This window comes from Arthrobotrys flagrans (assembly GCF_004000055.1).
Source record: "Arthrobotrys flagrans strain CBS H-5679 chromosome Unknown unitig_1, whole genome shotgun sequence".
NCBI lineage: Eukaryota > Fungi > Ascomycota > Orbiliomycetes > Orbiliales > Orbiliaceae > Arthrobotrys > Arthrobotrys flagrans.
The window spans coordinates 1,551,597-1,573,714 of NW_027137556.1; the positions used below are offsets into that span (position 1 = coordinate 1,551,597).

General features: G+C 44.9%; 5 protein-coding genes across 5 annotated transcripts; 2 read left to right on the forward strand and 3 right to left on the reverse strand.

Annotated features, from left to right (window-relative positions):
* Positions 1-1,026: 1,026 nt before the first annotated feature.
* Positions 1,027-1,467, reverse strand: DFL_008457 (uncharacterized protein; the record flags this gene model as incomplete). The annotated part of the gene is made up of 1 exon (XM_067638194.1): positions 1,027-1,467. One exon carries the CDS (start codon positions 1,465-1,467, stop codon positions 1,027-1,029), a length of 441 nt encoding a protein of 146 aa, XP_067486106.1.
* Positions 1,468-3,687: 2,220 nt separating this feature from the next.
* Positions 3,688-5,023, forward strand: DFL_008458 (uncharacterized protein; the record flags this gene model as incomplete). Its single annotated transcript, XM_067638195.1, has 3 exons — positions 3,688-3,796; positions 3,853-3,940; positions 3,997-5,023. 3 exons carry the CDS (start codon positions 3,688-3,690, stop codon positions 5,021-5,023), a joined length of 1,224 nt encoding a protein of 407 aa, XP_067486107.1.
* Positions 5,024-8,015: 2,992 nt separating this feature from the next.
* Positions 8,016-11,198, forward strand: DFL_008459 (uncharacterized protein; the record flags this gene model as incomplete). The annotated part of the gene is made up of 4 exons (XM_067638196.1): positions 8,016-9,646; positions 9,712-9,727; positions 9,804-9,916; positions 9,989-11,198. The coding sequence occupies 4 exons, from the start codon at positions 8,016-8,018 to the stop codon at positions 11,196-11,198; spliced, it is 2,970 nt and encodes a 989-aa protein (XP_067486108.1).
* A 3,989-nt stretch (positions 11,199-15,187) lies between these two features.
* DFL_008460 (uncharacterized protein) lies at positions 15,188-18,594 on the reverse strand (the record flags this gene model as incomplete). Its single annotated transcript, XM_067638198.1, has 5 exons — positions 15,188-15,641; positions 15,711-16,256; positions 16,326-18,126; positions 18,198-18,290; positions 18,366-18,594. The coding sequence occupies 5 exons, from the start codon at positions 18,592-18,594 to the stop codon at positions 15,188-15,190; spliced, it is 3,123 nt and encodes a 1,040-aa protein (XP_067486109.1).
* Positions 18,595-19,660: 1,066 nt separating this feature from the next.
* On the reverse strand, positions 19,661-21,322 carry DFL_008461 (uncharacterized protein; the record flags this gene model as incomplete). The annotated part of the gene is made up of 1 exon (XM_067638199.1): positions 19,661-21,322. One exon carries the CDS (start codon positions 21,320-21,322, stop codon positions 19,661-19,663), a length of 1,662 nt encoding a protein of 553 aa, XP_067486110.1.
* Positions 21,323-22,118: the final 796 nt, after the last annotated feature.

A 22,118-nucleotide genomic window follows, 5' to 3' on the forward strand; every position in this document is an offset into this window, starting at 1 on the left:
GGATCCTTATCAAGGTATCAAAGCATCTAAATATCGATAGCGAATTTCACCGCCTTGATCGACAAGTCGAGAGGCATGCCTAGATTATCTTAAGTACCATTAATATTTACCGATATATAGCTTATCGATGATAATATACATTGCAGGTGATATCGCGGCATCCCAAAGTTACCAAACAATCTATTTGAAAAGTTCTCCTCAAAGGTTCTACTAATCTTTGTCTTCAAGATGCTCACTCCAGATCTCGTTTATAAATCTTAAGACCGTAAATTTTGTAAAGATTCCATGTCGCACTACCGCTGGTGCATGCGATATTACCAATATTTCAGCCCGGTAATCGGGTTTATAACACTGTAGGTTGTATTCCCTCCGCCTATATTGTTGATAATATTCATAGTCGTCTAATGAGATACTCAGTTGTTAGTACAGTATCTAGGGTAATGAGACAGCATGGCAAAAACAGGCAGCAGCGAATATACTAGCTAGTTACCCCACAATTACTTCAGGGATGGTTTGGAGGGTACATACCACATGTTTCTGGGTTAACAGATTGCTATAATATGACAGCGGCATTTGATATTTGGGTGGATTCCCTGAGGCATTCGTGCTAGCGGATGTGGAATTGCTCGATGTTTGAACAGCTGTGCTAGTACTAGTGTCACGTGGCGGCAGAGGCGGCGGTTGGACACTGGTTTGGCTCACTGGTGCTGAATAATATTGCGGCAAAGCGGGCACCATTGCGGAGACACTTGATATTGCAGGCAGCAGCGATTTTGTAACCCTGGCATCGTATTCTTTCGAAACGATTCGTATCGCTTCGTCTTTCGTTCGCGTGGCACCATTTAATGAAGTTTCACATTCGGATTTGGCCGCCATTTCATTTTCTGGGGATTCCGATATCCGGTAGGCTAGATAAGCATTTATGTGTGCTCTTCTGAAATTTAGTAATCGCTCTTCCAGTTTCTGTCGTATATCGTAGTGGTGCTTTAGCGTGTCTGCGGCTTTCGTTCTTTCTTCGTGTTTCGCCTAGAATTGGCCTCTTGATTTTATCACATCCACCTCCGCTACCACTTTGGCGATAATAATATCACAAGCATACTTTTCAAGTGCTTGAGCCTTCTTTACAACAATTTCCACGTGCTTCAGCGTTTCCGTAAGTCGTTCGTATTTCGACCTTTGATGGTTAACCGCTTCTTCTCTTGCCACCTTGGAAAACCATCCTTCGCAGGCGCCCACATGTTGGTGGTTCCCATTCGCTCGTTCCTCATAGATCTCTTTTGCTGCCCACTGCTTATTCATTTCATCAACCAAATCTGATAAGTCTTTATAAGTCTCTTCGAGTTTGATCGTTAAATAGATCACAAAATCCAGAGTATCAATAAACTCCTCATCCGGAGTTTGATATCCCCACCCTCTACTTCCAGACCTAGCGGTATGTTGTGCAAAGTGTCTCGCCTCGCTTAGCATTTCACCAAAATCAGCAATTTTTCGTTCGTAAAACGACTTTTGTGGGTTATAGGATTCGTTCTCCCATGCTTCGTATTCTCAAGTGCTACCACATAGGAACGTATTATACGGAGGATTTCGGTGGGTATCTGTATATGCGGTGCAACGTTGATAGTAGGGGAGTAGTTCCGGATTTCCGAGAGGATCATTTAAAGTCATATTCAAAGGAAGTAAATTCGATAATGTTGTACCTGCAAGATCTTCTGGATCTATATTCGTTCCTGACCCAGTCATAGTACCGTATTTTCGACCCTTCCCAGGGATGATACGCAGGGTGATTATATTTCCATCATGGCCGCAAAAGCAGCTGCGACTTTGAGCTCGGCATGATTCGCACATGACAAATTCTCCATTAGGACATGTATTGCAGTGGTATACCGTGCCAGAAAAATTGTGAGATTTGCAAATATCGCAGATGTACTCAGAGTTTTCGTCGTAAAAGCCGGTTTGGTTCGATGATTGAGTCGTATTATTAGTTATTGTGCCATATTCCGATCGATATGTGCTATAGGCATTATAATCAACCTGGTATGGCATCCTGGTCGGCTAGGTCAACAAATGTATCTGAGATTCGAGAGTTGATAGAGTTTATGCTGATCGCGATCGAAACGGGATTTTTCAAGATTCTTGAAATACTAAAATCGACATTTCATTTTCGAGGAGCAGCTCTTTATATGATGGCCCTCAAGCATTCTCATCTTGAGTCTAAGTTTAGTCGTAGTCTTTATTACTTGGTTTGGCAATTTTATCCTGAGGGCTGTGCTCCTGCTGTGAAAGAGCCACAAGCTCGGAAGACCAACATTGAATGAATTAAAACAATAAAAACCCAGGCGTTCATAAGGCTTCTGGGAGAAGCTATGGAGACAATTTACGGTTAATACCCACCATCGATTTCTTGGTATTTTCCCATTAAGTCGGTACAAGGCTACATGGTATGCAGCGTCGACAGCTGTTGAGAATGCAACAAGGTCGTTGCGTTGTTCACACGCTTACATAACGAGATAAAATTATAAAAATACTTCTGTAGCTAGCACCCATCTCTTTTCCGGATTAATTGCGGAATTCGAGGCTAAAGTGGTTTGAAAGTAAGCTTCGTATTAGGCGTGGCGTCATGGGGGCCTAGCTTCCATTAGTTACTACTTCGACCTGGTCTCGCGGCCTCGTTCGTGTTGTCTTCGAATCGACGCAACTTCGGTTTTCGAGGGCACCGTGATAACGAATATTCAGCTTTTTGGGTACGGGTTACAAGATATCAGATAACTATTGCCATCGTATCCAGACAGTGGCCTTCGTACCAACAATCACAGAAGACGAGAAAGTTAAATATGGACATTTATAAGTATAACGAGGCCGGGCATGGTCTGTATGTTCATGTAATCAGAAGGGTACGGAATCGCCTCTTTCGTAAAAGTGCACTGATAAACGCCGTGTTAATCAAAATTCGGGGAGTTTATTAGGTATAGATTCCTATTTTAGTATTTCCATCATGGCCCAAAATCTAAGCGTTTCAACTGCATCAGCTATGAATACGGTACTGGCAACAAGGGTTCGCGAATTCGCCGCATATATTTCACGACTCGATAGCTATAGTGAAGCAATCCTCTGCAGCTCTAGAATAGCTAAAATTAATAGATAAATTACGTGTTCGTGAATTTGTCGGTCTACACTAGATATCCGCGATACTCCGCAATTTTTATTTTTTTTCGCAAATTTTTTTACTGAGAGAGATTTTGAATACCAAATGCGATTGTGGTTTTGGCTTACGCGACCCTGGTGTCATTAATATTATCTTAATCTCTCGGTTGATGCATGCCAGTATATCGACAGGGTATCTAGGGTGATGCATGCCAGTATATCGACAGGGTGTCTAGGGTGATGCTGAGAAACTCAACCGTCATGTTCCTTCATAAGACGGGTGGCTTTTAGGATTTGGCAGCATAGAAAGCCGGTATACATACGTCCATTGACACATCACAGATGGACAGGAGATGCAGTTATCCAACCACAAGGTCTTAGTTGAACCCACTTCCGTAAGAATCGGAAGACTCGGCATCTGAATTTCCGAATTCCGTGGCTATGGCTTCGAATGCTCAAGATAAAAGGGCACCGAGTCCTGGTGTTATTGATGTTCTTGCATTTCCTTTCAATTGACAGTTTCAAATCATCTGCTAACATTCAGCCATGCCATCACTACGTACTTTAGTGGCTGCTGCATTTTGCGCGTCAATTGCGCAGACGGTTATTGCTACTCCCAATCCAACAGCATGCCATGCTGACAATTGCCTGAGAGGTACATCAATTCGAAGTCACTTCTAGGTTCCAGTGCAATACTAACTTGTCTCATAGCATTGAGGGGTCTTGCAAGCAAAAGCTATAACCAGGTTTCGACTGATTGCTCAAACTACGTCTGGTCCACCGTGACGCAGTCTGTTGTGTAAGTAACCTAGTTTCTATCTTGCCTTGAGTACAACTCTAATGTCCATTCGATAGTACTGTTTCTGTAACATCGACCGCGATAACGACTCTCACAACCGAGATCGAAGTTACTGCAGGCGAGACGGTTATTGAAACTTCCTATGAAGTTGTGACGAAAACCGAGTCCGACAGTACTGTACTCGTCACTCAGACATATCCCGACCCTTTTAGCGGCGGTGTAACCGCCCGCGCCATTGCCGCGAGAAGCTGCAGTACTACGAGTCCTGTACCATCATACGCTTCTGCATGCACCAGTGGAGAGCGCTATGCTAGTGCTTGTTCGTGCTTTGGGGTCCTTGCAAGCGTGGCTACTACCGCTTCGACCACAACGGTTACAGAACATGTAACCGAAACCACTTATATTACCTCATCTATTGTTGTCACAACAGAGGAGGTGACGGAAACTGTTGTTGAACCTACAACGACGACCGTGAATGTCGAGTACACTGCTTTTGCCGTTGCTGTCACCAGTGCAGATGAGGGGTTCCCATACGAGATATTCGAACCCAGCCAAACGGCGTTGTACATAGACATGACCTATGGAGTGTGGGAAATTTGGGGCGGACGCGGAGGCTCAAGTATCCGTCAGCCTGGTGGGAAGGTATATTATCCAGATAATGGGGCGAGATGGTACCATTACTGCACACCAACCTATGAGGATGCCGGTGAAGTCTACCGAGCACCCACGGGTTCTATGTTCATAAACTCTTTCCCCGATGCTTCTACTTCTATTACAGGGCAGGAAGTCTACTGTAACTGGGGTTCCGACAACGTTCTCCACTGCAGCTGTACCGTTAGTGGAGTAGTCTACAACAAGATGACATACCACGCCGACTTTGGTAGTACCGAAAAGACCGAGCTTTTGTTCCGGAGTGGTCCTCTTCCTGCTACGGGTGAATGGGAAGTCTTTGCGAAAGCAATCACTACCAATCATTGTGCCGGGGATACCGGATTCCAGTGCAAGGGTTGGCACGATCCAAATGATGCTCCGATCTGGACTTCATGGAAGAATAGACGCTCATTGGGTCGAAAATCTAGATAGTCGATGCGCACCGCCGTCAAATCTTAATGTAATACAATGTATTATTCATGTATTTTCCAGGTTTCGGTAATCTCTCAGCGTCTTTTCAAAATCTATTCAAGTTAGTAAAAGATAGAATGGAGACGAGGGCTTGATGTATACCTTTCGAGAAACTTCTTCATACTTCTACCAGTAATATTTCCCTGAAATCAAGGGACATTTGTATCAATGCTTGCAATATCTTTCGGAAATTTTATTAAATAAATTAAGAAAAGGTCGATCTTCAAGTTCAAGGTTGATTTTTCCATTTTTCTACATACAGAGGCAGGATTTGTTCCCAAAGATTCATCGTTCGCTCGGTTATTTGGCGTTCTGACATATGTGACTTTTCTTCATAAATATTTGCAACAAGCAATAACAATTCAAATGTAATTTTTCTTCAATAAAGTCAATTTTTATACTCAGCTAATAAAGGTAATATTTTTTCAATATTGAATATTCTAAACAAATCATATCAGCTCTATGTGATAATTTAGGTTTTAACTTACGTTTTTGACTAACAAAGCTAAACACAGGTTTAACTCAATAAAAATTAAGAGCTCTATATCTAGATTCATTAAAAACAAATTCTAAATTACCATTCCCCTATAAACAATCCCCGCTGTCTTGCACATCTTGGCTCGCTTGGACGCCGTGTACTGTCGGAATCTTTCACCGTTTGGTTCCCAAAGATCAGCCTCGAGTCCAGGGAATTGAAAGTGCAAACCACTCAAGTAATTTTGCACGATTACAGTGGACCGATTATATATTTGCGGCCGTGAGCCTCAAGGTTTTAGCGTCAGCCCAACTCTAGACACTTTTTTTTTTTTAAATTCCGGCTCCGCTCGGGGTCGGTGTACAAGATCAGGTGTGGGGCTTATGGATACTGAATAGCTCGAAACCGGACCTCAAATATCGCTAACTTTGTATGAGCTCTTTAACACTGGTCCCCATTCAATAAACTTCTATATTCACATTCGAATTTTGCCTTCTCCGTTGTTATGGAGCAATTTTTTGGTGGGCCAGCAGCACCTTTTTACTTCTCGACTTGTCAGCACTAACTTGTGTTGTCTATGTCACAATACCATATGATAAACTCGTCTGCAATAAACGTTGGTTTTCTTAGTCTTGAGATTGATATTGAGTCATTTAGTTCTTGTGTATAGGGATAAAAAATCATGCGCCTATTTGCGCGCAATATAAACGTGGAAACTCTCAGAATCACATATCGGGAGCTAATCTGCAGGCTCAGCGACAGCATATCGAAGATAAGAAGCCAAAATCAAGGCTTGCAACTTATCTTCATTAAAAATCACCTTGCTTTTGTCTTAGGCATTTCTCAATGGAGAAATGTCAACGCCCGAAGGATCACAACTAAGCAGGTGCAGAAGGCGCCACCCGATGACATGGTGCTCGAACAAGATTACGAGATCACCGCAAATGATAGGACAATTAACACGAGCATACAACGTCGGACAGATACGTCGCTTGAATGGATGGACGATGGATGTATAAATCTGGAGGAATCTGGGGATGACCGGCCACTTGAAGAAATTACGTATAGCCCTGCAAGAGCAAATCGTAAGAGTCGACTAACACTGGCTTGCTATGTTGGGTCCATACGCTGATTTTAGGGATTACGACCCAATTTGTTAGCGTCCCATCCATACTTTCTTGCGGCAATATTTGTGTTCAACTAGTACTTTTGTAAAGGCATTTCTCTCCTGCTACGGCTGGGAGACTTTACCGACGAAAGAGATAGCGAGCCTAGAAGTCCAGGGATTAAACCTTGGGAGGACCCTCGAAATGGAGAGTTTGAAGAAGGGCATCAGATTGTAGCTAGCTTAAGCGGTCGACTCAACCTGGGCGGCGAACCTTTGAACTTCCATCTTGAAATTCCCGAATTGCCTCCTGATAAGGATGTCCTAGAAGGGCTCCGCACCTGGGTCAGAGAAAAATACACAGATTAGGATGAGTTTGAAAGAGAAACAGCTACTTGTTGGCATAAAGCTTCGACATGGCGTAGGAAACAGCATATTAAGGACCAATTTTCAACGCGAGTTACTTTAGAACAATATTCCTTTGCTTAGCAGGTTATCATATGTGTCCCAACATCTATTCTCAAGTAAGATTTATTAAATTTGAGGGATGATGTAGCTGTTCTCATGAGATATTTCGTCCCTGAATTGTGTATAGTTAGGTTTAGATGATAACATTGGGTCTCAGCTTCGTATGACAAGCCGTGTTGTAGGCGGTGGAAATGCCACAAATCCAGCACGAGCAGGGTTACTGAGACGAGGCAATGCCCATGTCACCCTTGCCAAATTGGCTTAGCCTTCCTCGATCCTACTGCAGCTGATTCTTACCACTGGTGTAACAATCACTCGCGTAGCACTTGCACTCTGGGGATTATCGCTGGTTTATAATAGTCTTGGGCCCATAATCTAAACTAAAACATGAAGGCCGAAGGCCGAGTTCGCGAAGGTCTACAAACAAGACGGTCCAAGGGTCGATGGGTGCATGGGCGGATAAGTTGATAAGGTTAGCTCAGACCGCGCGGCCTGCGCAAACAACAGATCCACTTTGCCAAATGCGTCTGGGGCCCGGGTTCATGTTGGATCGATGTTGGATCGAGGTAATGTTGCACAAAATCCCCGCATTAATCCAAACCCAAGATTCCCTTTCTTGAGACTTCATACCTCCTTAGTAGATACCTGTATATCCACTCTCGGAGATTATATTACAGACATCAGACCTTTCTCTATAACTTCAGCCCGCTCTATCACCCATAAAGCCGCCATTCTAAGGGAATAGCGAAGTTAGCGACGATATATGGCCTGCGTGCGAAAGTTTATCCAAGTGTATAACACTTAAAGTTCGATCGTTTGGGAGAGAGTTAAGATATATCAAAGGAGTGTCGGAGTAATTGACGGTACCGTGACATTTGAATCCTTTGATCGGGTACTACTATAGTATGGCGAACCGGCAACCACTCGAAATAACCAACCTCCGGCTTTCAAATACGTCAAATCTCTTAGGAGTCGACGATCCGGCGCCTCCAATTTCTTGGTGCTATTCCTCACCACACTCATCACACGGTTGGTGGCAGCAAACCTATGTACTATCGCTCCGCAGTTGGGATATAGGCGATACACCCGAAGTCGACTCGCTTAAACCAATTAGCATCCTCGGGCCAAGAACCTTGCGCAGTGAGAATATCCCATGGCCAAAGGCGTTTCCAAGGGTCGAGCCAGGACGAGTGTATGAACTTTCGGTTGTAGGGGTCTTAACTCGACATGATAAATGCGAGTATTTCACCTTGAAACTCAGGGATGGGTGGGAATTTGGGACACTAGAGGGAGATATACCGCGACCAGCAGATGTATCCCCACTAGCACTGGCAGAAGAGCTAGGAAAGCTAGAGAACGCAGCATTTGACACGGCCATGACGGCTGCTGTCTTGGTTTTTGAAGGTACACTTGTTGGTGGATTTGAAACTTGGTGTGAAAGAGCAGATGGTGTGATGCCTATATCTACGCCGTGGGATCTTGACGGTTGGGAAAAACCAAAACCCGTTTCTGTTTTCCGGACTTCTTTTACTGTGGGAACTTTAAGTGCCGCTCGCCTTCATGTCACCGCTTTTGGGGTTTATAAAATCTTCATCAACGGGAGGGCGATCAGTCAAAGCACTATGGACCCAGGGTGGACAGAGTACAAATTACGGATCTGCTATCAAACGTATGACGTGTACAAGTACTTTATACCGGGGGAGAATGTTGTTACGGTCTTTGTGGCCGACGGTTGGTATCGTGGCCGTCTAGCTAGTGGAGGTGAGGCGAGAAGAGGCATATTCGGGAAAGAGACCGGGTTCGTGTCTATCATCGAAATATATAAACCAAGCGGCGGTAAAGAAATAGTCAAAACGGGTTCTACTGCCTCCACTGGATGGAAATGTACAAGAAGATGTCCAATCCGACAGACAGAAATCTATGATGGAGAACAATACGATTCTCGTATCAACATCGACGACATATCCGATCAAGCGAATATCTGGGAAGATGTCAAAGTCATGACGGATATTTGGCAAACTAGCTCGACCCCTACTCTTCAGGCTTCTATAGCGCCACCTATTACATGCACTGAACTGCTTTCTGTACAGCAATATATCACCTCTCCCACGGGAAAAACAATCCTCGATTTCGGGCAGAATACTGCTGGAAGAGTAAGGATAAAAGGCTCTGCCCCTTCCGGTACTAGAGTCACGTTCGTTCACGTTGAAGTACTGGAACCTGATGGAACACCCTGCACTGGGCTCCTACGAGAGGCAAAGGCGACAGACTCCTATATTTTCAATGGCTCCGGTGTCGAAGAATGGGAACCAGAGTTCACTTTTCATGGTTTTCGTTACGTTCAGGTGGATCCTTGGATTGAGGGCCTGGAAGTCACGGCGAAAGTCTATGGTAGCAATCTTCCGACCGGGCTGATGAAGTTCAAGAGTAGCCACGGGGAGTTGAATAGGTTAGTGGAAAATATTCGATGGAGTGCTCGAGCGAACTTTTTGTCTATTTGCACAGACTGCCCCCAACGGGACGAAAGAATGGGATGGTGAGTATGAAAATAACCCGGCGCGCCAAATGGTTGTAGATCTAGCTAATCTTGTATGCCTTTAGGACTGGTGACATCAATGTAGGTGGTAAATTTGTATACCCTGCCAGCTAAATATAAAGCGTAACTTTGAATCTAATGGATCGAAAAATGTCAGGCATTTGGACCGACGGCTGTCTATATATTTGACTGCCAGACATTTCTACGTTCGTGGCTGCAGGGCCTAGTCGATGGTCAAAATTTGGGCGGCCGGAGTTGTCCTCCTTTAGTGTGAGTGATTTAGCCGCTGCTATAAAAATTAATTTTATGACAAAATGATAGCTAACTGCACCCTGAATAAAGTTCTCCAAATGCACTTTATATGCCTGGCTCGCATAGACCCACTGCGTTATGGCAAGACGTACTAGTTACCTTGCCTTGGTATCTTTACCAAACTTACGGAGACACAAGTCTTTTGAAAGAGCTTTATAGCTCCATGGTGGATTATCAAACGAAAGGCATTCCAAAAGATCCCAGGACTGGGTTGTGGGCAGCCAGCTTTCAGTTTGGAGATTGGCTCGATCCCACAGCTCCACCAGAGCGCCCAGATCTACCAGCCACCCATCCGATGTTCGTTGCGAACACTTGGTTGTGTAATATCACAAACACTCTCTGGAAAATCACAACCGTTCTCCAGGATCAAGATGGTATTCGCGAGTGGAAAGCAGCAGCTCTTAATCTGAAATCAAAATGGCAGGCACAATATATCCTTCCCATTGCCTCTAGGTTAACTGATTTGGGAATTACCGAGCCCCCAAAGATATTGACTCAAGATACTCAAACCGCATATTCTCTTGCCCTAAACTTCAGGCTACTTCCAAACGACCTCGTCAAACTAGCAATTAACCGCCTACACCATCTGGTTATAAATAACAATTGCCATCTTTCTACAGGCTTTGCTGGAACACCCGAACTCCTGCATGCTATATGTGCATCGCCCTCATCGCCCCTATCGCTTGAGGAAAACCTCGCTTCTATATCCTTGGCGTACAAAGTTCTCCTGGGCCCACGAACACCTCCTTCATGGTTATACCCAGTCACTATGGGTGCCACAACCATATGGGAGCGTTGGGACGCGGTCAAACCAGATGGGAGTGTCAATACTTCGGGAATGACAAGCTTAAATCATTACGCCTATGGTAGTGTTGGCCGATGGATCTTTGAAACCGTGGGCGGAATAAAGATGCGGTACAATGGAAATCAAGAAGAAGGGTTGACCTTCATTTTTAATCCGATACCGAACCTTGAGCATGGAATTACCTGGTCAGAGATGGTATATAACAGCCCCAAGGGAATAGTTGCATGTAATTGGAAGTACGAAAGTGACAGCCAGAAGATAGTCACAGAAATTGTGCTGCCAGGCAATTGCGATGGCGAGGTGATGGTATTGGGGCAGCCGTTGAAAAGAGTCGGCGCAGGGAAATGGATTTTAACGACATCGGTGAAAGATTCAGAATTACAACTACTTCAAAAGAAAATAGATGATTTGTCGGAGGGGTGGGTCATGGTATAAGCCTGGATTCATAATTCCCCCGGCGCTACCAAAAACAAACGCCATAATATTTGGATATTACAATATAAGAATAGCCTTATAGTTGGAAGTCAGACAGGGAATGTTTCATAACTAGTAGCATTGCCACTTAGCAGCGTTTACGAGGGAAACATTGACTGTTAAAACGTTGAACGACCGAGTTCAAAATTGACGGGGAAGTTTCAATATGGGCGCGCTTGGTATTTTTGTACCACTCTCTACGAGGATTTTCACGAGCAAAAAAAAAAAAAAAAGCTTAGGTCTCAATACCTTCAACTTTCATCAATATTGTAATATACGTATAACCAAACCCCGTGGTATAATACATCATATACATAAAGTCTAACACCCGCTACAAAAAAAGCAAAACCTCTTATATAAAATCGCAGTCCGAAGTATATGTGGGTACGAGACCAAAGTATATACATATTAAGTATGTAAACCACGACTCACAAAGCAGAATGTATCCCAAGTTTAGGAAACCCATTGCCATTAAACAAGATACCCAGATCCCTATTCCTTATTTCCTTAAAATCTGTTTTCCATATGCCAGACCAAAAATCACGAACCCCATAAATATCAGAGATCCACCAAACCAGCCCATTAAAGTCTGGATAAATGGGAGCTTGGATACGTAGGGCAAGCCATCCGATTGAGAGAAGTATCCAACGGTACGTCCAATTTCGGCCGCATTTAGTTCTGGAGGGGTTTCGAAAGACTGGTCGCGGATGAAAAGGTAAGGGGCCATTGTTGTAGTTTTTGAAGGGGTCACTGATTAAAAGAACCAGCGTTTGGTCTTAAAACTCCTTGAAAATTTTTATCTTTTAATCCGCCTGAGCGACCGCGAATGAGAGAAATGTTGTAGAAATATTGTAAAATATATATATATAACCAACCCTGACTAGTTATCGAGCTAAAGTGTCATTGATGTGAACCTGGTTGGAGCCATGTGTTGCAACTAGCGGGAGGTTTGTGTAACAGTGAAGGGAAGCGATTGTCTCGTGACGGAATCGGTAAGGACTGTCGAGGAGCTTCAGAGGCCAGGCCAAAGGTAAGGAGCCGCCAACATCGGCAATTATCTGCAGGAAAGAAAGGAGAAGCTTCGGATTTTTGAAAGAACCTCGCTACATTACAAGAAGAAGGCTACACTATTTAAATATACAAAATGATATTGGCACAGGCTCTCATTCAAATGGCAACTTCATGGTGATATCCCTCCAACTCACAAAAAGGCACAGTCAGGGCTCATAGCTGCATAGCTGTGCCACACCAATACAGAAAAGTCTGATGATGAAGCACGGCCAAGAATTCTAGAGAACCGGGCGGCTAGCTAGAACAGGGCAAGGATGAAAACAAACTGTTGTCTGCAATTGATCGGTTTTTGTGGATTTAAGCTTAAACCAGACCTGATCCATTGCCATTATCTTTTTGGTGTCATGGATTGCGAATTTGCTCCCTATTCTATGCCTTTTTTAACCCTCAATATTTCTTTCGTTAATTGCTACTAGATTCAAAATTCACACAAGTTAAAGACCAGAGTTCCAGAGTTCTAGCTACGATCATTTTTTTCAAGCAATCAGGGAAGCCGCAGTCATGTTCCTGTCCCACAAATGTCGCAAAACGGGGCGCACACCATTTGCAATGCATCCATCCTGGTGGGTGGAGTGACTAGGATTCGCTTCCAGCCGCTTGAGACATTTCCTGTTGCGGTTCAATGCACCATCATGCTGGAATTTGACACTGAAGCATATTTGGTGAAATTGTTTATTGGTTCCTAGAGCAAGGAAGGTTAGTCGTGCATTGTGGGGATGCGGCTACTTCTCAGAAAAAGAGTAATAATATGCGACCATAGTGTTTGATAGGTCTTCCCCCGCGCCAGTAAGGAGTCTGCAAATATATCCAAAAAAAGGCTATTTACGAAAATGCAGGTCCGCATATGTGTACTGCGCATGCAGTGAAGATTTGATAGGAAGTTCAAAATTTATTGGCGATAACTCAAGAACCTAACAATATATTCCTACGTACAAAGATATTTTTGTTGATTAGATCACGTTGTTTCGAAGCCAAAGTTGGATCAAATAAGTTCGCGGACGCTTGGTCGTTCTTGACGTGCCGCCTCCTATTGGTTTTGTTAATGAAATTTCCTCTAATAGACTTAGAGCTCCACATTGTTTAAACATTATAGATCTATAGAACGTATCTAAATGTGAGGTTTTCCCGGTCCGTAACTATGATGTAGATTCTGTCAGTATTGTGTGCTTGGGTCCGAATTCAATATGTTTGTATGGCGACATACGGTTCATCCACTCTACGTTGCTCATAGTTTCACTCTTATCATCTCCTGTGTTTTCTTTTTCAATGCGATCCCGGCGGCGGTTCTCGAAATCATAATAAAATCGAAGAGCCAGTGCAACTACCGCAGCAGCCCCTTGGGTTGCTAAAACTGTAACTTTTGCTAGGAAATAACTGTCGATATGCGGGAATCAGTTAGACATTCCTTCCGCCTTATAAAACGATACAAACTGGTCGTGGCCATAAACTTACCCAGGAGCGTCCTTGGCCTGGAATGTCATAGGACCAATAATGCTCCCGATCGAGAAGCTTCCAGATACCACTGCACTTGCAGCGATGCGTTTTATGTGGCCAGCGACGTTTGCCGCGAGCCAGGTGTAAATTAAAATGAGGGTTGTGGTGATTTACAAAATGGCCAGTATGATAGCTACATGATAGACGTAGAAATTGAGGCTGAGGTTGATACATACGACGTTTACTAGATAAATCCCGATAAGGTTTCCTACTTTCTGCCTATCGGATAGGAACGACATGAGGGCACCTCCCACAATCCCAGGAATACACAAACCGGCAATCCATAGAGATCTCGTGGAACTTTTCCCAGCAATAATACCAGATATCACAGTAGACAAAATTGATGCAATCCCTGAGGGCATATTGAGGAGAGCCATGAGTCTCGGTGTGTATCCAAAACTTCCGATTACCGTAGCTGAGTATGTCGTAATCACATCTGAAGAGATCGAGATCTAAAAAAGTAACAGAATTTGTCAGCATTTGTTGTAGTATTCCTGTTGTAGTATTCCTGTTGTTATACTGATCATGAATGGGTCATACAAGAATAGTAAAGAAAACGAGGGCCCATATCTGCGGATCTAAGGAGATCTCCTTGAGTTGATTCGGTTTAAATTCTGTGCTGCTAACGCCGGTTTAGTTTTTTTCCCACCTTCTCGAGAACCGCAAACCGTTCCTGTTCCGTGAGCCATGTAAAAGTCATCGGCGTATTAGGCAGCTTCTAAAGTGTCCGCCTAGGCTAGAGCTAGCTGTAAAGAAGACCTTTCCATGCGTTTTTAATAGGAAACAAATTTCCCGGGGCGGAGATTCAAGATTGCTTTTGGAAAGTGGTAGGCAAGGCACACGGCTCCATTTTGTCTCCCGTATTTAGTACAACCTCGTGCCACAGAGTTAAGTTGCGCATTGCGCGATGTATCGGTGCATAAATGGTAGGACAGAACATAGGGGGTGTAAACGCAATAGAGAACGAAATCTCGATCGATGATATGGACAACAATATTCGGCTTCGTCACTCTTTACAAATCTTTCACATTTGGAAAAATTGCAGGCCCACGAACTTCGTATACTTAATTCTTTGATCATCAAAGTGTGAATCTTATTTTCGTTTTCATTCGTTATAGTCAGCATACATCCATACCTAACCTAATACGGATTGCCGTAGTCGTCGTAGTAGCGAACCAGAAACATTAAAAAAAAACCATAGACATTAAGAAAACCATAACATTAGAGAACCATAACCATTAGAGGACCATGAGCGTTAAAGAATCAAAAGCGTTAAAGCACCATAGACATGAAGTCTACCGTGTGCATGGCTACATTGGCATCTGCTAACTCAGCCTGTACTTCTGGCATGGACATGGTAGCACTAATGCTCTAGCATGATATCTTCAGTCCCCAGCAGGCTCTTCATCGAGATACTCCTCATCAAGAAGATCCACCCAGTCCCCATCCTCTTTTTCGTCGGCGTTTCGTTTCTTTGACACCCTCCAGTAAACCATATACGCACCTTGCGCTCTACCCCTTGTTCGGAAGTTCCCGACAAGATTGACCTCTCGATCAAGAACACTATTAGGGGGCCGGATTCGTCGTCGTTGTGCACGGTTAAATATCTTGTACATAAACCCATAGGGTTTATTTTGCTCGTGCCTGCTTTGCCCGTTCTTCCTGTGTTCTATGACCTTTTTCAAAGCATTACGGATCTTGACCCTCGTCTTGCCATCTTCCAAAGTCGGTAGACCGAGCTTGAAACGGGCGATGTGGTTGAGCATGTACCCTGCTCCATAAGAAATTGTTTTGCAGACTTGGGTGCTAGTAGGTGGCTGTAAAAATCGTGGATAATATCTAGACATTTTTTAGCAAATCTTCATTATAAAGGAATGCTGAGGAGGGAGAACAATATATCAAACATACTGTTCAAATCCTCTGATTCTCGTATGTTGAGCCCTTACACTCGGCAACATCTCAAAAAGTCCTTGTTCTCTAAAAGCCTTCCTAAGAAGAAACTGCTTCTTCTGAGCCCAACTGCTCTGCCTGGGATGGAACTTGGCACTCGTATCCCTTTCTTCAGGCATCAACTTAAATTTCGCCCATTTCTCGACTCTAACTATAGGACGTCCCCTACGGGTACGCCGAAGCTGGCTCAGCGACTTCATACAAGATCTACGAGGAATCTTGTCCTTTCGAACAGGCGGCGGGATGGCAACCATTTCTCCCATGCGGTTGAATTTGCGTTCAGTCTTGACATAATTTGGATACTGGAGGGTTAGAGTGCAATCCATTTTTGCAAAGTGTCGGTTCGTGTCCATTGTGGGAATGTCAAGCTCTTCAGGGTCATAAGAAAGATCAACATTGCTTCCGTTAACAGAGTTGCAGGTAAGCATTAAGCGGTGATTGAGGAGTCTGCTAGACCATCCGATATCTGATTGATCTGAATCAGAATCGTCATCATCATCAATTCTAATATATTACAATACGTTAGAGAATTTCCCGTGATTTCAAAACGTCCTGGTGGAAACGGAACTTTACCTTGACATATACATCCCAGTTGGCGAGGCTTTCCAGTTATCCTCCAACCCCAAGATCTTGAAAGAGATGTCTTCATTGATATGCTCGTCGTCACTGCTTGTGGCCCTTAACCATATAGTCTTTGGCGCATCCGGTGCCTCTATTTCGGCTTGATTTTCACGATATGCGAATTTCGGAATTGCACCGGCCTGGATACATTCATACTTTCCATCATGGGATATCCATCCCTCCCCAACCGGTTTCCAGTCTAGTGTACAATGGAGATTTGGCCAAGGTCTATTCGGTACTGAGCCAGGGACTTGATCTTGCTGGCTGGCAGGTTCAATTCCGTCTTGAGCCTGTCGCTGTTGGTGCCTTTGCTTAGAACGAGCTTCTTCTTCATCAACCTGTGCCATAAATTTTTCCATGTCAATCTGGCCTTGGCTCATAAGTCGGAGAAATTCTTTCGCGCTTTCATCACCATGATCCCCTTTAGCTTCGACTAAGTTTTGAAAGCATGCCCTAATATCCCGCCCCCGATTTATTTCGATGAGTGCGGCTCCAGAACTCAGGAGATGCTCGTTCCAAGTACGCTTCCACGCCGTAATAGTATGACCCTTCTCCAAACCGGTAATATCCATACCGTTGATATACCGAGCAAAATTATCGCGTAGAGTCTTTAATTTCGCCTTTTTGCCTTTGGCTGCAAGCTGTTCCCCGAAAGAGAAGTTCCCAGACTTTTTTGTTGGCAGCGTGTATTTCGTGATAACGGCTCTGGCAGCCATCTCCTCAGCGCGAGCGATATCATGTTTGTCGAGAAGCTGAATGTAACGATCGGTCTCAAAATTGAGAAGCTTGGTTGGATGAGAATCTGGAGTATTCATATCCTCGGGGCTGGTTGGCGAGGATCCTGAAAGGAGTTCAGCTTCCGCTACACCAAGATCAGTGGCATATGCGTCAGCAAGCCCAACGACAAGATCTAGGCAGGAGTTCTCAGAAGCCCCGTCTTTTTCAGAGATCAAAGTGTGAACTATTCTCTCGGCCTCGGTATTGGCGGGCTCTAAACTTGGCATGGGTAAGCCGTTTGGCAAAGGAAGTTTATTGGATACAGTATGTTCTCCAACGCTAGAAGAGCCATCACCTGCACCACCGGTAGTTATTTCCATAGCTACGGACTGAAGAACATCGCTATCAAATTTAGGCGGAGAGTCTTGGTTATTTTGTGCCAAAGGGGCTATGGCCTTGTCGACATTTGTATCCGGATCACCGTTTTGCTGAACAAAGCTCTTGTTTATATTCTCAATTCGGAGGGCTTTTAGTTTAGCAGAGAGGGTAGTTAATCGAATTCCTTGTGGGTGTGTTTCTCTATCAACCGTTCGTTTTTGCGATGACTCTGGGGTTGAATTCGCGCTTGACTGGGCAGATGTACTTTTCCGGGATAGACTCCACCCAAAAGTCTTGAACGGCATCGCCTTGTCTGGATCTAATTGACTTTCGGGTCCCTGTGTCTCACTATTGCCAGTCAATTTTCGCTTATTAGGTACATATACATGCCTTTCCTTCAGGAGGACTGGAGAAGGAATCTCTTGGTTATTTAGTGTAAGAGTGACTCTCGGAGAGAAGATTCCCGTGGTTTCCCCTACCGGTGATTCTTCTGTTCCATAATAAAACAGGGCCTGTTCTCGCTCGGGAGTAGAGGTCACGTCCTTGATAATCCGAGGAAACCCCGAAGTATGCCTTTGGTAAGGAGTATTGGTGTTTGGATGTGGGGTTGCTGGCCGGGGAGGCGGAAACGTCGTTGCAGTAAGTATATGAGCATTATCTGTGCATCCAACAATTTTTATTAAGAAACTTATAAAAATTCATGTCGTTCTATAGAATCGAGAAACTTACCACCATCGTCCTTCTTTCTTTTTGGAGACCGAGCATCGATAACTACCACTCCTATCTTCCTTCGCAGGCTTCCTCCATCAGAGATTCCAATATCTTAATTCATGATAATCATGTAAGCTCCACGGTCCAGCCAAAATTCATTATTGGCTGCTGAAAGCATTAACTTACCGGTTGCCAATGCTCTAGGGTCCTGGTGAGAAGCCTCGTCTTCATTATCTCCATTGCTTACATTTCCAACAACTTCCTGCTGGCGATGCTCGATATCTACAGCGACCTCGCCATGGTTGCCAACGACACACTGCCCCCATTGACTGACAGCGAACTCGAACTCCCGTCTTCGAGCAGATGTGCTAAGACGGCGGGAAAATTCGCTTTTGCTTGGCGTAGTACTAGGCATTTCGGGTACCGGGTGATCGAATAAAGCCGTGACGATAACTAGAGTTGATCTGCAGCAAGAACGAGAGCAGGGCGCGGAGAGGTTTTCGCAGGCGAGATACTATGTTAGACTTGGTATCTTGATGAATCGAGATGTCCACAATGCAATGGTAAGGCAATGGCTCTAGATCGCGAGGTTCGGTCCGGTAGAATCGTTGATATCGATCGCGATTGAATATCATAGGGAAGTGGTGACTCGAAGCAGGAATTCACACTGGAAAGAAAGAAAAATTATCCCTTCTCGTTGACGGTTTAGCTATTATTTAGACAGATACTAGTTTTATATGGCATCGCGAAGGCGGAAGCTGCAGGTGCCATTGAAGCCTCGTGGGGCCCGGGGGTGTCTGCCAATCGTTGAAGGGGGATCCCGCGATGCCCCCTACCAAGACCCAAAGTGATAAGGGCTTGCTTTCAATTTGATAGCAATTCTACCTCAACTGCTTCCACACTCTCAGCAATCTATCAAATAGCTCGAGGATAATTTCACATCCAGAGGAAAGATGCTTTGAAATGACTTTCTCTTAGGCCAAGAATGACACATCCATGGATGAACGGTTCACCAACTGCCAGATGTTGGAGATTTTGCGTTGATTTTGTGGCAGTTACCACCCTTGTTCCACAGGAGCTGTTGTTCCGTGGCCACTCCGGCCGAATCCCGTTGATGATCTAACTTCTATTAGTTGGCAAATTACACAATAGATTTTGGTAGCCTTGTGCTGAGATATTGGTATGTTTCTGGAAGGCCCGGCCCATAAGACTAGCTAGAGTCCTGGATTCTACAATTAGCAGCTAGAGGCTACGTAACATTCACAAAATGCTTATGGGCAATGAATGCTTCAAAGGTATAATAATTTTTATATTCCACCAAATATCTACAAAAGAACTGAAAAGGTTTGGCCTTTCAACTAACTGTACAAAAAAAGAAACGCAAAATAAGACTTGCTACATCAGCTGTCATCCTCGAAAATAGCTATCGTACACGAAAAACTTTATGCGACAATTTGGTATGATCAAGTTCGATCACAGGCTTAAACTCTCGCGTTGCATCCGTTGAAGCCTTGGATGCAGACGTCACGCTTGAACTTCTCGCAGCTTCGGGTCTGCATGCCGCTGCGCTTGGCACGCTTCATGCATCCGACAAAGCTACGTTGGCATCTGATGAAGGCATCATCGCAGTCACGGCGGGTGAGTGCGTATTCGTAGCCGTTCAATGGAGTACCAGTACCGGTTGGCTCCTCAGCGGTGGCAGTGGTGGTTGGGACCTCTGGAGGCGCAACAGTGGTGAAACCAGGTCCCAATGGGAAAGTCGATGGCTTAGGATAGTCCGGTGTCTCTGTGGCAGGGTTAGGAGCGACAGTTGTCTGGGCTGGAACATTTCCTCCCTGGACAACTGTAACAGTCTTCTCAACAACGGTGGTATAGAGGCTAGTGACGACGCTGGTGGCGATGCTCGTGACGACGCTGGTCGAAATCTCCTTGGTGGTGACGGAAACGGTAACAGTCTTATCAGAGCAGGCGGCAACTGGGTCAACGGTTGGTTCTGGGACAAGGGTCTTGGCTCCAACTTCCGTGTCGTCCTGCTCGTCACAGCTAGGAGGAGTTGTGGTATAGGTTGCGGTCAGAGTGACAGATTGGCCGCCAATGGTGGTGACAAGAGTCGTAGTGAAAGCAGTTTCTTCTGGCTCCTCTTCATCCTCAGTCTCAGTCTCAGTAGGGGCTTCATAAGAACCAGTCTCAGTAGGGGCTTCATAAGCATCAGTCTCATTTGGCACTGGGGAGTCAGTAACACTTGGGGTTTGTTCAACTCCAGCGGTACCAGCTGGGTAATCACCAGTTGGGAAAACTCCGTCGGTTGCAGTAGGGACAAGAGTGGGGAAGGAGCTAACAGTGTCGATTGGTGCGGAGCTAACAGGGTCGACTGGTGCAGAGCTAGATGGAGCCTGAGGATTTGGGGAGGATGTGCCGTCCTCGGTGTAAACAGGTGGACCAGGAATGACATAGCTCTCAGGCTTTGGATAGTAGATATTGATGAAGATACCAGGATCGCTAGCAGAGTATGCACCAGGGATCTTGACAGTATCCGGAGTGTTCTCACCAGTAGCACCGGTGATCTCAATGTTTGTGCAAGAAGGATAAAATTGAGCACCCTTCTCCTCGTGGGCAGCGTGAAGGGCGATGATCTCGTGACGCAAGAGATACTGTCCGTTCTTGATCTTGCTCGGGAGGGTGAGAGTATAGGAGTTATTGTTCTGAATAACAGCATCGGCGGCCCATGTCCCGTCAGCAAGGAGCCCGGCCTCATCGATCTTGAACCAGTTCAGCTCAGAGCCAACGGCAGTAGTGCAGTCGCCTCCGCAATCAGCAAGGTAAGTGATGACTGGTCCCTTGTGTGATTCTGGCCATTCGGACCAGAAGAAAGTAACTTCACTACCGGCTGGGGCTGGAGCTACGAGCTTAGCTGCCTTGGCCCCTTTGTTGCAGGCAATGTCGGCGCTGGTAACATCGTCGATAAAGGAATTGCCGTTTTCCCAGAAGGCTTGAGTGATGCGGTCTGGTGCTGGGTTCCTATACTGATCCTGGAATGGCAAAGAACCAGTATATCGTTGGCCGCCGATGAGGAATTCTTGAACAATTCCGTGGCCCATAACTGTGGAAGCGGCGGAAAGGAGAGTAACCAAAGTGGTCTTCATTTTGAACAGTTATCAAAGGAGCGTTTTCGGGAAACTTCTGTAGATATCAGATATCCTGTGATAGAATATAGAAATATAGCTGCGCTGCAAACTGTGAACAACCTTGTCTTTCCTTTAAGAATGCTGAAGAGCACAAGACAGTGAAATCCAACTAGTGGAATTTCTTATATCTGAACGAATATCTACAAAACGAATATCAAATTCGTTTCGGTATGATACAAGCAGCTAGGCTATGTATCTCGAAGTGACGTTTGTTTTGGTGTAGCAAAGAGAGTGAATGGTCCTCTACAAGAGAACGTGTTGTATCTAACAACCAAAAGACGTTAAGAGAAAAAAAAAAGAGTGAATGAGTGTGGGCGTTCGTGAAGAACGAAAGGTAGGAACTGGGTAGTTTCAAAAGCACAACAGCCGCGGGCTGGAGATAAAAGAGTGTGGTCATGGAGTCTATTATATGTATGGTTTTCGAGGCACTGGTCTGTGGTCAATGTTGTACCTGTGGATCTCTCCACCTACTGCCCAGATCTCAATTGACATGGTTCAAGGGTCTTGATAATTAAGTTAGATTGCATGCTCCTGATAGCCACATTCTAACCCACCGGGTCTGCACCAAGGCGGCGTCTGGTAGGCTGATGGGGCTTGGTGGTGTATCTGACAGTGGGATGACAGGTGCCCCTTTCGGGATAGTTGTGAGACCTCATCAGTTCGAAACCGCCAAGTTGGGATTCTTTGATAGGAGCCCCGCTGCACTCGCTCTCGTCATTGCACAAGGACTTCAAGGGCGGCTTGTTCTTGCCGT